The sequence below is a fragment of the Acipenser ruthenus genome, chromosome 15 (genome assembly GCF_902713425.1).
Source record: "Acipenser ruthenus chromosome 15, fAciRut3.2 maternal haplotype, whole genome shotgun sequence".
In the NCBI taxonomy this organism is placed as follows: domain Eukaryota; kingdom Metazoa; phylum Chordata; class Actinopteri; order Acipenseriformes; family Acipenseridae; genus Acipenser; species Acipenser ruthenus.
In genome coordinates this window covers 7,246,473-7,261,705 of record NC_081203.1, presented here as the reverse complement: position 1 = coordinate 7,261,705, position 15,233 = coordinate 7,246,473, and the positions used below count along the sequence as shown (strand labels likewise).

The 15,233-nt window shown below is 39.7% G+C and overlaps 1 protein-coding gene across 6 annotated transcripts in view; it reads left to right on the top strand.

The window, feature by feature from the left end:
* LOC117421912 (spermatid perinuclear RNA-binding protein-like) overlaps window positions 1-15,233 on the top strand; it is a 108,340-nt gene that overhangs the window by 79,824 nt on the left and 13,283 nt on the right. For all 6 annotated transcript variants that reach the window (XM_058987088.1, XM_058987084.1, XM_058987085.1 and 3 more), the window contains 7 exons: window positions 294-385; window positions 783-878; window positions 1,176-1,287; window positions 1,961-2,058; window positions 4,518-4,623; window positions 4,714-4,797; window positions 14,786-14,994. In XM_058987088.1, the coding sequence (XP_058843071.1) occupies window positions 294-385; window positions 783-878; window positions 1,176-1,287; window positions 1,961-2,058; window positions 4,518-4,623; window positions 4,714-4,797; window positions 14,786-14,994 (797 nt within the window). The remainder of the gene's footprint in view (window positions 1-293; window positions 386-782; window positions 879-1,175; window positions 1,288-1,960; window positions 2,059-4,517; window positions 4,624-4,713; window positions 4,798-14,785; window positions 14,995-15,233) is intronic.

The following is a 15,233-nucleotide window of genomic DNA, read 5'->3' as shown; positions in this document are numbered from 1 at the left end:
TTTTAATAATCCAGATCAGACTTAGCTGTGGTCATTGATTTGTATATCGAATGGATGCTTTTTGCTTTAGTTGCACATGTTCACATTACTTTTTTAATGGCTGTTAAAATGGTAACCACTGTGCACATGATAAATCATTGCTAAAAAAAACAAACACAAAAACAAACACCCTGGGAGCCTTATCTGCCCATTAGAATGCTGCCATTCCCTTGTACTGTGACAGAAACCCCTTGGTCAAACCGTATCTGTCTTTTTTTTTTTTTTTTTTTTTTTGATCCCGTTTTTACCTGTAGAAAATGTTGCGCTGAAAGATCCTGCGGACTTATTGGACAGGCAGAAATGCCTGAGCGCCTTGGCGTCTCTGCGACATGCCAAATGGTTTCAGGTTGGCTATTTGTTCTTACCTTATTGTTGTTGTAGCCTTATGAAGGTTCAAATGAACATTTTCATTTAATTCTAAGTATTCCGTATTTTATATTTGTGTCTTTATTCATTTTCTTATTCTGTGTACTGGTAGTAGTTAAATTGATTTATAGTTTTATCATAAGGCTACAAAAGCAATTGTTACACATTTTGCTTGTTTGCTTTTACTTTAAACCTGCTTTCCTAAAGAGAAAATAATTTGCTTTATTTTAGTTGTGTTCCCTTTTGTTTGCATGAATTAATCATTGAGCACCTTTTAATAAATTACTAAGTTAATGAGCAAACCTTTTGCTTATGAATCTATGCAACAATCCACAATTGATTTCAGCACCGTATTGCCATCATTTTGTTCTTTTTAGGCAAGAGTTAATGGATTAAAATCATGCGTAATAGTACTCCGTATTCTGCGTGATTTGTGCAACAGACTGCCCACATGGGAGCCATTAAAAGGATGGGTGAGTTTTAATGTTTAAACCTTGACAATTAACGTGTGTGATATTTTGTTCAGATCAGTTCTATATTAGATTAGAAAGTGTGACTAACTCAACATGTCTTTTATAGTTCATTGATTTTTAAGTATGTAATTTGTCAATATATTCTAAGATTATTAAAATGTACCTTCCCCACTTTGACCTCAAAGGGAAATCTTAATATACATTTCTGATAGATTCCTTTTAAATCACATGTTCTAGTCTGAAACTAAAACCACTTATTTCCTCTAACTTGTTTCCCTGTCTCTTGTGATTTTCCAGCCCCTTGAGCTCATTTGTGAAAAGGCCTTAGCTACTTGTAATAGACCGCTTGGAGCTGGTGAAGCCCTGCGTCGTGTCATGGAGTGTATAGCCTCTGGCATTCTTCTTCCTGGTAAGAGTTATTTAATGATGAGTAGAGGGAGTTAAGATTGTGGCAGGATGAGTACCGTAGCTGTATAAGAAATTGTCTTAAAAAAAAAACACGTCCCCTTTGAGGCGCACTTTGGGCCCTAATCTTCAGCTAGTTCCTGCAAATTGTTTCTCTCTAGTTTTGTAGTTTTTATCTTCACAATGGCTTCAGGTTGTCTCTGTCAAGGAAAAAGCAAGTGCAATCCTCTATTTGCTAAGATATCTAGTAGGGCTTGGTATTTTTCTATAATCAGCTATAAAGCAGACGTAGTCCAGTCACTCGTGCAATTTCAGGAGGTACATATCGGTTACATGTGCAGGTCGCGTTTCATGGGACAAGTCCTGCTATTGTCAACACCAAATGTTTTAATTGAGCCCCATCAATCGTGCAGCACATACACTGTACCTTTTAAATGGGAGTGTGAATAGTTAACAATTTCATGATGGCTGCAGTCTGTCACGTCAATGATGTTTGTTCCAAAATATACATTACCAACTGTTCCCATCACTATTCATTTGTACCATATAGTTTTGTAAATTGTTTGTGCAACCAATAACCAACAACTTATATTGCTTGTTGAAATTAGCAGAAATAAGGACCCAAACTCCTTGCTGTGTTCACTATTGTACTGTGCTAACTGCTTCTATTTATTTAGGTGGGCCTGGATTACATGATCCATGTGAAAAAGAACTAACGGATACCCTGTCCAAAATGACAGCACAGCAGGGAGAAGATATTACACAAAGTGCTCAGGTATTAGCAAGAGCTTCACTTCTGCTGCTACAGCATTTCCAGAAAGGCAGGGCTGATCTAATCTACTGATTAACATCAAACAGTTGCTGACATGGGAACTGTTTTAAAATGCAGTATCCATACCTCTGTTCCAGTACAGTGCATGTGCCAGGCACTTAAGAGTTTTTATTAGTTTAACATGCTTATTAACTGCTTAAATTTATGAGATAGGCTTAATGCTTTCCATGCAAAAAAATAGGATATTTATCTTTACATGCTGCATGCAAATGTATTTAATGTTAAGATTACCATGCAAAAAAAAAAAAAAAACACATACATACAAATCATCTATAAACACATTTTTCTGTGACTAAATGATGGGATGTAGCAAAAAGCTTAACTGTTTTTCAAATCTGTAAAGATGCCCAACAGAGAGGATACCATTTTGAACTACAGTAAGTGAAATTAAAGGTTTACAAGTGAAAAAGTACAGGTCCTGTGCATCTAGACACAATGAGTGATGCATTCCTTTATAGACACTGAAATGTGACTGAAATTTAAGCAGATATTATCAAGGGTCATGCAAAGCTTTTCTGAGATAGGAAGGATGAAAGGATGAGAGTCCACTGGCCCCAGCTGGGACCTCGAAGTTTGTGCTTTATGGCTTTGACTGCTGTAGTGCTTCTTTTAATACTGCAGGAATCTCTCTCAGCTCCATATCGGGGATGCTTGACGGATAATGCTCACTTACTGTAACACTCCAGGATTGTTTCTGAATATGGCCTTAGTGTTTCACTTGGTGTTTTGTAGCAGATGTGGCTTGTAGGCTAATTAGACCCACTATAGTGAATGAACACACTTGAGTTACTTCACGAAGAAAAAAACGTGTACTGCTTCACAGATAGATTAAACCTAGTATTAATGCAAAATTGATTTTTAAATGTATTGTACAGTAATGTGCAGACAGTATTACTATGTTTTATGTAATGATAGTGTAGTGTTATAGTGCAATATTAGCTGCCTGACAGATTATTTTTTAATCTTTGTTCAGTCAGTGCAATTTTACATAATAGTACATCAGTATTCTCTACTGTACAGTATATTGACATTTTATGCTTTCCATTAGTCAGACTGTAATGAGAAAGCCATGGCTGTTTTACAGTAGAAATGCCATTTTAATTTTTACTACTAGTGTGATTTGCACGGTAAGCCAACAGAAGACAGTAAATCCTTACAGTACATAACAGAATACTAAGTCATACTTGCTTTACATGTGTTTCTCAAATATTACTATACATCTATAAATCATGACCACTGTACAATTACTGTAAGTACATTTTTAACTTTAAATGTATGTATGTATGTATGTTACAAGGCATTCTGTCATGACAGGTATTTACCAAATGAATAAAACATTTGTTTTTTTGCCAAATTACTTGTATATAGCCACTTGGCCAAATATGGATAGAGTTATAGATCCCTGGAAAAAATAAGCAATAAAAAACACTTTTGGTAGCTTCAGGTTTTGAACAAACCTTTTCTGCCCTATTTCCTGCTGTTTCACTGGCTTTGAATGAGCATCCATATTCTAAATGTGTTAAGTTGCTTGTGCATTTCCCACAGCAGTGGTCACTTTGGCACATCCCAATGCCAGAATTTTTTTTTTTTTTTTTTTAATAAGAAAAACAATGAAAACCTCCACTGTTGCACAGGCTAGATTGGGTTAGGTGTTTTTGGATAGCTGCTAGCTGAATTGGAATGATGCTATTGGCCACCATTCATCTTAAGGAGGGCTTCTGTCATGAAGGCAATATTAAGGTGGCTGTAGCTAACAAAGTAATTCTCTGGATCTTACCTGACTGACATGCTTTGCAGCCAGTAACATGCCTTGACCCTGATGACACTAACAGACTTCCTGAAAGTAAGGCATGCAAACTGAGACCTTTCTTTAATAACCTAGTGTAGTTCCAGATATCATAGCTACAAAATGTGTTTCTTAGAAACTAGCAGGAGTTAGATCATGGGAGTGCACTACAGGTATGAGTCTGTTGGAATTCTTTTGTTGCTGTAGCCACATTAAAAACAGCAGCAGTAAGTAAGGGGAAGAGTGGCCTTATTACAACCCTGTACCAGGCTCTGCTGTGTTTTCAAATAAAGAGGTCAATTCAGTTGATCTAAACATACCACATGTGCCAGCTCATGCAATGTGTCACTATATAGATCACTAAATCCTAAAATGGCTTTTTGTACACCACAGTACTTTTAAAGTAATAAAATACAGCAAATTGGATTCATTAAAATATAAACTGTAGTATGTGGTTCTATGTATTCATTATTTTTACTGCCCTAGCTTCACCCGAATCTGCAGGGTGGTTAATTAAAACTAATGAATTTATGGTTCCCGTATAAGAGTGTTACATGTTTGCTAATTTGACATTCTTACAAAACTACAGTTTCTGATTCTTCGTTTTATTTTGCAGCATGCGTTAAGGCTGTTGGCCTTTGGGCAGATTTATAAGGTACTAGAAATGGATCCTCTGCCTACAAATAAACCTTCCCAGAAGTATTCTTGGGCAGACAGAGAAGGTATGCATTTATGTATGTGTGTGTGTATGTATGTATTTACTTAGTTTAAATTTCAAAGTGTTTAAACAGACCTGCATGTATGTGTTTCAGGTACAGCCCTTAAGAGACCTTACGAAGATGGATCTGGGGATGACAAAGATCTTATTAAAAAGATGAAGCGTAACATAAGAAAAAGTAAGTTTATACTGTGTGATTTGCATGACACAAGCATCCAGCTGCCATTTATACTGTCATTACTAAAGTAACTGCAAGCTTTTAAGTCAGTGCAGGTTATTGTAGTTCACTTGTTCTGAACTGGTGGTCTGGCGTCTACTTGAGCAGGGAGTCCTTGAATTACCCCCAGTATTTCACCATACACCACACCCCCGAACCTTCTGCAACCCCACACACAATACAGCATTATAACAAACAAAACCTGCACCCCCAAACACAATACAGCATTACAACAAACAAAACCTGCACCCCCGAACCTTCTGCAACCCAACACACAGTGCAGCATTACAACAAACAAAACCTGCACCCCCGAACCTTCTGCAACCCAACACACAGTACAGCATTACAACAAACAAAACCTGCACCTCCAAACCTTCTGCAACCCCACACACAGTGCAGCATTACAACAAACAAAACCTGCACCCCCGAACCTTCTGCAACCCAACACACAGTACAGCATTACAACAAACAAAACCTGCACCCCCAAACCTTCTGCAACCCAACACACAGTGCAGCATTACAACAAACAAAACCTGCACATCCAAACACAATACAGCATTACAACAAACAAAACCTGCACCCCCGAACCTTCTGCAACCCAACACACAGTACAGCATTACAACAAACAAAACCTGCACCCCCAAACCTTCTGCAACCCAACACACAGTACAGCATTACAACAAACAAAACCTGCACCTCCAAACCTTCTGCAACCCAACACACAGTGCAGCATTACAACAAACAAAACCTGCACATCCAAACACAATACAGCATTACAACAAACAAAACCTGCACCCCCGAACCTTCTGCAACCCAACACACAGTGCAGCATTACAGCAAACAAAACCTGCACCTCCAAACCACCTGCAACCCCACACACAGTACAGCATTATAACAAACAAAACCTGCACCTCCAAACCTTCTGCAACCCAACACACAGTGCAGCATTACAACAAACAAAACCTGCACCCCCGAACCTTCTGCAACCCAACACACAGTGCAGCATTACAACAAACAAAACCTGCACCCCCGAACCTTCTGCAACCCAACACACAGTACAGCATTACAACAAACAAAACCTGCACCTCCAAACCTTCTGCAGCCCAACACACAGTACAGCATTACAACAAACAAAACCTGCACCTCCAAACCTGCAACCCAACACACAGTACAGCATTACAACAAACAAAACCTGCACCTCCAAACCTTCTGCAACCCAACACACAATACAGCATTACAACAAACAAAACCTGCACCCCCAAACCTTCTGCAACCCAACACACAATACAGCATTACAACAAACAAAACCTGCACCCCCAAACCTTCTGCAACCCAACACACAGTACAGCATTACAACAAACAAAACCTGCACATCCAAACACAATACAGCATTACAACAAACAAAACCTGCACCCCTGAACCTTCTGCAACCCAACACACAGTGCAGCATTACAACAAACAAAACCTGCACCCCCGAACCTTCTGCAACCCAACACACAGTACAGCATTACAACAAACAAAACCTGCACCTCCAAACCTTCTGCAGCCCAACACACAGTACAGCATTACAACAAACAAAACCTGCACCTCCAAACCTGCAACCCAACACACAGTACAGCATTACAACAAACAAAACCTGCACCTCCAAACCTTCTGCAACCCAACACACAATACAGCATTACAACAAACAAAACCTGCACCTCCAAACCTTCTGCAACCCAACACACAGTACAGCATTACAACAAACAAAACCTGCACCCCCAAACCTTCTGCAACCCAACACACAATACAGCATTACAACAAACAAAACCTGCACCTCCAAACCTTCTGCAACCCCACACACAATACAGCATTACAACAAACAAAACCTGCACCCCCAAACCTTCTGCAACCCAACACACAGTACAGCATTACAACAAACAAAACCTGCACCCCCAAACCTTCTGCAACCCAACACACAGTACAGCATTACAACAAACAAAACCTGCACCCCCAAACCTTCTGCAACCCAACACACAGTACAGCATTACAACAAACAAAACCTGCACATCCAAACACAATACAGCATTACAACAAACAAAACCTGCACCCCCGAACCTTCTGCAACCCAACACACAGTGCAGCATTACAACAAACAAAACCTGCACCCCCGAACCTTCTGCAACCCAACACACAGTACAGCATTACAACAAACAAAACCTGCACCCCCAAACCTTCTGCAACCCAACACACAGTACAGCATTACAACAAACAAAACCTGCACCTCCAAACCTTCTGCAACCCAACACACAGTGCAGCATTACAACAAACAAAACCTGCACATCCAAACACAATACAGCATTACAACAAACAAAACCTGCACCCCCGAACCTTCTGCAACCCAACACACAGTGCAGCATTACAGCAAACAAAACCTGCACCTCCAAACCACCTGCAACCCCACACACAGTACAGCATTATAACAAACAAAACCTGCACCTCCAAACCTTCTGCAACCCAACACACAGTGCAGCATTACAACAAACAAAACCTGCACCCCCGAACCTTCTGCAACCCAACACACAGTGCAGCATTACAACAAACAAAACCTGCACCCCCGAACCTTCTGCAACCCAACACACAGTACAGCATTACAACAAACAAAACCTGCACCTCCAAACCTTCTGCAGCCCAACACACAGTACAGCATTACAACAAACAAAACCTGCACCTCCAAACCTGCAACCCAACACACAGTACAGCATTACAACAAACAAAACCTGCACCTCCAAACCTTCTGCAACCCAACACACAATACAGCATTACAACAAACAAAACCTGCACCCCCAAACCTTCTGCAACCCAACACACAATACAGCATTACAACAAACAAAACCTGCACCCCCAAACCTTCTGCAACCCAACACACAGTACAGCATTACAACAAACAAAACCTGCACATCCAAACACAATACAGCATTACAACAAACAAAACCTGCACCCCTGAACCTTCTGCAACCCAACACACAGTGCAGCATTACAACAAACAAAACCTGCACCCCCGAACCTTCTGCAACCCAACACACAGTACAGCATTACAACAAACAAAACCTGCACCTCCAAACCTTCTGCAGCCCAACACACAGTACAGCATTACAACAAACAAAACCTGCACCTCCAAACCTGCAACCCAACACACAGTACAGCATTACAACAAACAAAACCTGCACCTCCAAACCTTCTGCAACCCAACACACAATACAGCATTACAACAAACAAAACCTGCACCTCCAAACCTTCTGCAACCCAACACACAGTACAGCATTACAACAAACAAAACCTGCACCCCCAAACCTTCTGCAACCCAACACACAATACAGCATTACAACAAACAAAACCTGCACCTCCAAACCTTCTGCAACCCCACACACAATACAGCATTACAACAAACAAAACCTGCACCCCCAAACCTTCTGCAACCCAACACACAGTACAGCATTACAACAAACAAAACCTGCACCCCCAAACCTTCTGCAACCCAACACACAGTACAGCATTACAACAAACAAAACCTGCACCCCCAAACCTTCTGCAACCCAACACACAGTACAGCATTACAACAAACAAAACCTGCACATCCAAACACAATACAGCATTACAACAAACAAAACCTGCACCCCCGAACCTTCTGCAACCCAACACACAGTGCAGCATTACAACAAACAAAACCTGCACCCCCGAACCTTCTGCAACCCAACACACAGTACAGCATTACAACAAACAAAACCTGCACCCCCAAACCTTCTGCAACCCAACACACAGTACAGCATTACAACAAACAAAACCTGCACCTCCAAACCTTCTGCAACCCAACACACAGTGCAGCATTACAACAAACAAAACCTGCACATCCAAACACAATACAGCATTACAACATACAAAACCTGCACCTCCAAACCTTCTGCAACCCAACACACAATACAGCATTACAACAAACAAAACCTGCACCCCCAAACCTTCTGCAACCCAACACACAGTACAGCATTACAACAAACAAAACCTGCACCCCCAAACCTTCTGCAACCCAACACACAGTACAGCATTACAACAAACAAAACCTGCACCCCCAAACCTTCTGCAACCCAACACACAGTGCAGCATTACAACAAACAAAACCTGCACCTCCAAACCTTCTGCAACCCAACACACAGTACAGCATTACAACAAACAAAACCTGCACCTCCAAACCTTCTGCAACCCAACACACAGTGCAGCATTACAACAAACAAAACCTGCACCTCCAAACCTTCTGCAACCCAACACACAGTACAGCATTACAACAAACAAAACCTGCACCTCCAAACCTTCTGCAACCCAACACACAGTACAGCATTACAACAAACATAACCTGCACCTCCAAACCTTCTGCAACCCAACACACAGTGCAGCATTACAACAAACAAAACCTGCACCCCCGAACCTTCTGCAACCCAACACACAGTACAGCATTACAACAAACAAAACCTGCATCTCTAATCCTATTTGCTATTTACCTTACAAATCTGAGATTATATAATAGCTTTTATTGGTAATATGTAAACACATGCTGCCGTTTGGAATTGCTATACAAGTTAAAAAAATGTTAGTTCTGATTTAGCAGTACTGGTGTAGTTTGTAGTATGGATGCATCAATAGGGGCCAGTTCCAATTAGAAACATATCCTGAATCTTTTTTTCTTAATCTTATGCTCTACATCATGAGTTAGAAAGTACATTGTTAGCAATAAAGTCAAGTTTGCTATTCCTGAAACCTGTTCTGAATGATTAGAATTGTAGTTTGCCGAGTGAAGCGATGACCCTGATCACGCTGGTCTAGTGAGATGTAACTTTGTCGTATCACATGGAGGGATTATTTACTTCTCATTTAGAGTAAGTAGTGTTTTATAGGTTAGTTTCAATATAGAATTGAATTTAGCGGACAGTAGTAGGATAGTGGGCCTTCCAGTAATGCACACATTATCAGGCTTTTCATTTGAGGTACAGCACTGAGCTGAGGAATTTATTTTCAGTTCATGACACAAGCATTGCGATTACTTTTAAAAGGCTTTAACAACAATGGTAATGTCACTCATCGTCTAATTGTTTCCACGGCTTTCCCTTAACTCTGGGGTAAAGTTTAAATCATGAGCCCATGTTGACTGCCTCTCAGACATCTTGCATAATGCAGAGCACCATCAATAGAGTGGAATGTCTTGTTCCAAGTTGTAGTCATGGCTGTGCAAACGACTCCCAGCAGTTACAAACGTGGAGCCCTCCTGGCTCACACAGTTGTAATGATGCCTGCTGCTCAGTGGAGATTGATGGGAGATCAAGGCAAATGCAGCTTCATCATCCTTGCATGTGGATGTGCATGCAGACTGGTTTTGCTCCTACAGTATGTCCACAAATAGCATGGGTTACTAGAATAACAAGATGAAATGGTGCCCTGGTGAAGATGAATCTATCTGAAATGCACTTGTGGATGTTTTGGTTCAGTAGATCTCCACTTTAACAATTACTGACTACAGGTAGCTAAATTGATGGTAATTGGTTTATTTTATATACTTAGGTTGGGTTTTAATCTAAGGAAGACCTTTTGAGAACAATGTTTTTCTATAAACATGGGAACCATAAAGGGAAAAGGTCCCCCAATGTTGGCAAACAACTTTTACCTTGGCCATATCAAGGCTTCTGTGATAAATACATGTATTATAGGCTGCTGAAAACATGTTGCTTGTTGCAATGAGCTCAGCTTAGCATAAGTGCTTTCTGGAATCTATTACAAATGTAGCTGTCACTATGGCTGTAATCTTCGAACTTGTTGTAATCTCACAAGATTACATTGGGTAACCATAACGTTTATAGAAGCAGAGATGTTGAAATAAGTTACTACAGTAAGAGATGTTATTTTGTAGGAAAAATACCTTAAAGAGCTGTTAAATAAATATTCATTTTAAAATCTACTGCTATTAAAGTAAGGTGCATTGAATCCATTTGGTGTGTTATGTGATACTGTAGCTGACTTTGCAGCACTGATTAATTGATTACCTCTATTTCGAAGTCCTCAAGCCAAAATATAACAAACTCCTCCTCGTGAGGGAATAGAAAAAGATCCTGAGATCTCCCTGTATTGGAACTGATCAGTCCCTTTGATGGTCAGAGTGGAGGGACTCCACTTCATAGTGAGTCCCAATAACAAAGCAACTACAGTAGACTTCAGCTAAGAGAACACCCCTCAGGAAGCAAGCGAAGTGTTCTCTAAGACAGAGTTGACTACCATACACAATCTGAATCAATCAATAAATATTTATTACATGACTCACATGCATAAACATATGAAATGAACAGAATAAGAGAAAAGCAACAGTCAAGTATATGTTAATAAACTAATAATAAAGCAACAGACAAACTAACTGTCAAACTAAATTAACACAGCACCCCTACACATGTTAAAAAATGCAGCCACAGCTCTAGGTTCATTATGAATACATGTGTACAGGAGAAATATTTAAGACATGCACAAAGTTAATTAACAGAAAGGGAAACACCAGATTGCTCGTCGACTTGTCTGATTTCAGGTTTTTTTCAAGAGCTCGAACAAATTCCAATTTTTTGTAGCAAGAGAAACAGCGGCGCATTTCGGCATTTGTTTACATGCCATTTGTAGCAGTTTAACTATCCTTGAAATCAGAATACAGAAGGTTGTTCTCTTACCCGAAGCGTTCTCTTAGGAGGTGTTCCTAAACGCGGAAACGACTGTGAAATTAATTGAGATGACTTGAGAGTAAAGTAAAACAGGTTAACAATCCAAACTCTTATCTAATGGCTACAAGTGTAGATAGAGTATACTGAAGAGCAGTGGGTAGCATAACACAAGAATGTACATTGATCACTCTTTATTTTGATATGTGATTTTGCACCTCCAACACAACCACCACAAAACACAAGCAATACAAAGTATGCAAAGTCAACAGTAATAACCTCTGCTTTGTCTCACACTCCCTACTTAAGGAATTAAATCATGTGTGTTTCTAAACTGCAACAGTGAAAGCTGCTGGAGTTGTCATACGAAGCATTCACGTTTATGTTTTAATGTGCCGACACAATGACACTGTTCCCGTATACCTGCAAGGCAAGAACGATGCTTTTACCTCAAAGGCATTCTTTGCAGTGTGTATGTTTGTGACATTTTTCATAAGTAAGGCCTCCCTCTATTAAGAATTTTTCTTGGTTGGAATAAGCCACTGTATGTAAAACCATATGGGACACTACAGAGTCGTATCGGAGATCTTATCACCAGCAATTATCCATACTTAAAACAGACAGCCTGGCTTTGATTTTCAAGGAAGTGTATCTATTCTGCAGGCTAGATGATGGGTAATTTAGGCAAAAGCAGAACAAAAAGACAGAAGTAATAGTCCAGTCATTTATTGTATTACTCAAACATGCATAGCTAGGAATCCTGTTTATAGAGGAGGTGTTGATACCAAGAACAACAATTTTGTTTCAAAGAAAAGCAATTTCACAGTGATTTCACAGTTTTTAATCCCACAAATGGTGCACTTGGGATTGGATTCTGAATTCGATAGAATTCAACCACACTGTATACATTTGCATTAAGAAATGTCAATCTGGAATTAGATGAGTATATACAGTATGAGCTGTCAAACACATAGTCTTGAATGTGCATTGCAGATACACCCTTTCTCCCGGTCAGGTTCGATTGAGGGTATCGTACAAGCAAGACCAAACCCTTTTATGAGAGTTATTTTACAAAGCTGCCGTCACCATATTGTCAGAGCCTCGTATCTCTAGTGACTTCATATTTGTTGCCATACAGTGGCTCTCAAAAGTATTCACCCCCCTTGGACTTTCCACATTTTATTGTGTTACAACATGGAATCAAAATGGATTTAATTAGGAGTTTTTGCCACTGATCAACACAAAAAAGTCCATAATGTCAAAGTGAAAAATAAAATCTACAAATTGTTCTAAATTAATTACAAATATAAAACAGAAAATAATTGATTGCATAAGTATTCACCCCCTTTGCTATGACACCCTAAATAAGTTCTGGTGCAACCAATTGTCTTTTAGAAGTCACATAATTAGTTGAATGGAGTCCACCTGTGTGCAATTAAGGTGTTTCACATGATTTCAGGTTAAATACACCTGTCTTTGGGAGGTCCCACAGTTGGTTAGTACATTTCCTAACAAAAACTACATCATGAAGACAAAGGAACATTCAAAGCAAATCCAGAATAAGGTTCTTTAAAAGCACCAATCAGGGGTAGGATATAATAACATTTCTAAGGCATTGAATATCCCCTGGAGCACAGTAAAGTCCATTATTAAGAAATGGAGAGAATATGGTACAACTGTGAATCTGTCTAGAACAGGCCGTCCTGTATCCGGGCGAGAAGGGCACTAGTTGGGGAGGCCACCAAGAGGTCTATGGCAACTCTAAAGGAGTTACAGTCTTCCACGGCTGAGCTGGGAGACACTGTGCATATGGCAACAATAGCCCAGGTGCTTCACAAAACTGGCCTTTATGGGAGAGTGGCAAAAAGAAAGCCATAGTTGAAAAAAACACACCGAATCTTGGCTAGAGTTTGCCAGAAGGCATGTGGGAGACTCTGAGACCAAGTGGAGAAGATTCTATGGTCTGATGAGACCAAAATAGAGCTTTTTGGCCTCAACGCTAAGCACTATGTTTGGCGCAAGCCTAGCACCGCACATCATCCTGAGAACACCATCCCTACCGTGAAGCATGGTGGTGGCAGCATCATGCTATGGGGATGCTTCTCTGCGTCAGGGCCTGGAAAGCTTGTGAAGGTAGAGGGCAAAAAAGATGCAGCAAAGTGCAGAGAAATCCTGGAGGAAAACCTGCTGAAGTCTGCAAGAGACCTGGGACATGGGAGAAGATTCATCTTCCAGCAGGACAATGACCCCAAACATACAGCCAAAGCCACACTGAAGTGGCTTAAAAACAAAAAGGTCAATGTCCTGGAGTGGCCCAGTCAAAGCTCGGACCTCAATCCAATTGAGAATATGTGGAAAGAGTTGAAAATTGCTGTTCACCAAAGGTCCCCATCCAACTTGATGGAGCTTGAGCAATTTTGCAAAGAAGAATGGGCAAAAATTGCAGTGTCCAGATGTGCACAGCTGGTAGAGACTTAATCCAAATATTGACTCAAGGGGGTGAATACTTATGCAATCAATTATTTTCTGTTTTGTATTTGTAATTAATTTAGAACAATTTGTAGATTTTATTTTTCACTTTGACATTATGGACTTTTTTTCTGTTGATCAGTGGCAAAAACTCCTAATTAAATCCATTTTGATTCCGTGTTGTAACACAATAAAATGTGGAAAAGTCAAGAGGGGTGAATACTTTTGAGAGCCACTGTATAGAGTTTTCTGTTGTATGGAGACGGCATCTTTTTATTATCTTAATATTTGATTTTATTAGTTCTTATCTGCTCCCTATTTTACTGCATTTAATGCTGTACTTTAGAGTACTGTAATCTGTCGTGTCATTTAATCTGTAGTATTTTGTATTTAATTATATCCTGATGTAACTATCACTGACACTTAACTGCCCTGTTATTGAATCGTATTTTGTCGTATACTTGTACTTGCTAGAACCAAAGTCATTGTAGTTTATCTTGCTCTTAATTGTATTAATACTTGTACTGTAATTCTTGAAATGTATTTTTGTTTACGACTGTTAAGTCACCCTGGATAAGGGGGTCTGCTAAGAAATACATAATAATAATAATAAGTTCCATTACCGTATGATACAGCGGTTGTTAAATGCTTTTTAAACAAGTCTTTCTAAGAAGTTGGCAGTTACACCACTCGGAACGTTTTTAAACCACTGTACAATGTGTATGACATTCCTTTGTGTTCTCTCCATTTCTTGTTCACAGTTCTTGACAGCAAAGCAATAGATACCAACCAGCCAATGAACGCTCTAATGAGGCTGAACCAAATCCGACCTGGACTTCAGTACAAGCTCTTATCACAGTCTGGTCCCGTTCATGCACCTGTCTTCACAATGTCTGTAGATGTGGATGGAACAATATACGAAGCCTCAGGGCCATCCAAGAAAACCGCCAAACTTCATGTAGCAGTAAAGGTAATAACCATTTTGCCTATAGTAGCCCGAATGCTACCAGTCTGGAGTATAAACTTTCAGTTAGATAAAACATTTACATGTTTATGCAGAGCATTTCATTATAATACTCTATTCAAGTAAGGTATACTAAACTGGGAAAGGGCAGTATAAATTGTGTACTACAACAAAAAAATAAAATGTTACTTCGCCTGCAAGAATTTCGTTTTTTAAAAAGCAATTGCAGTTGTTTCTATGCTAAT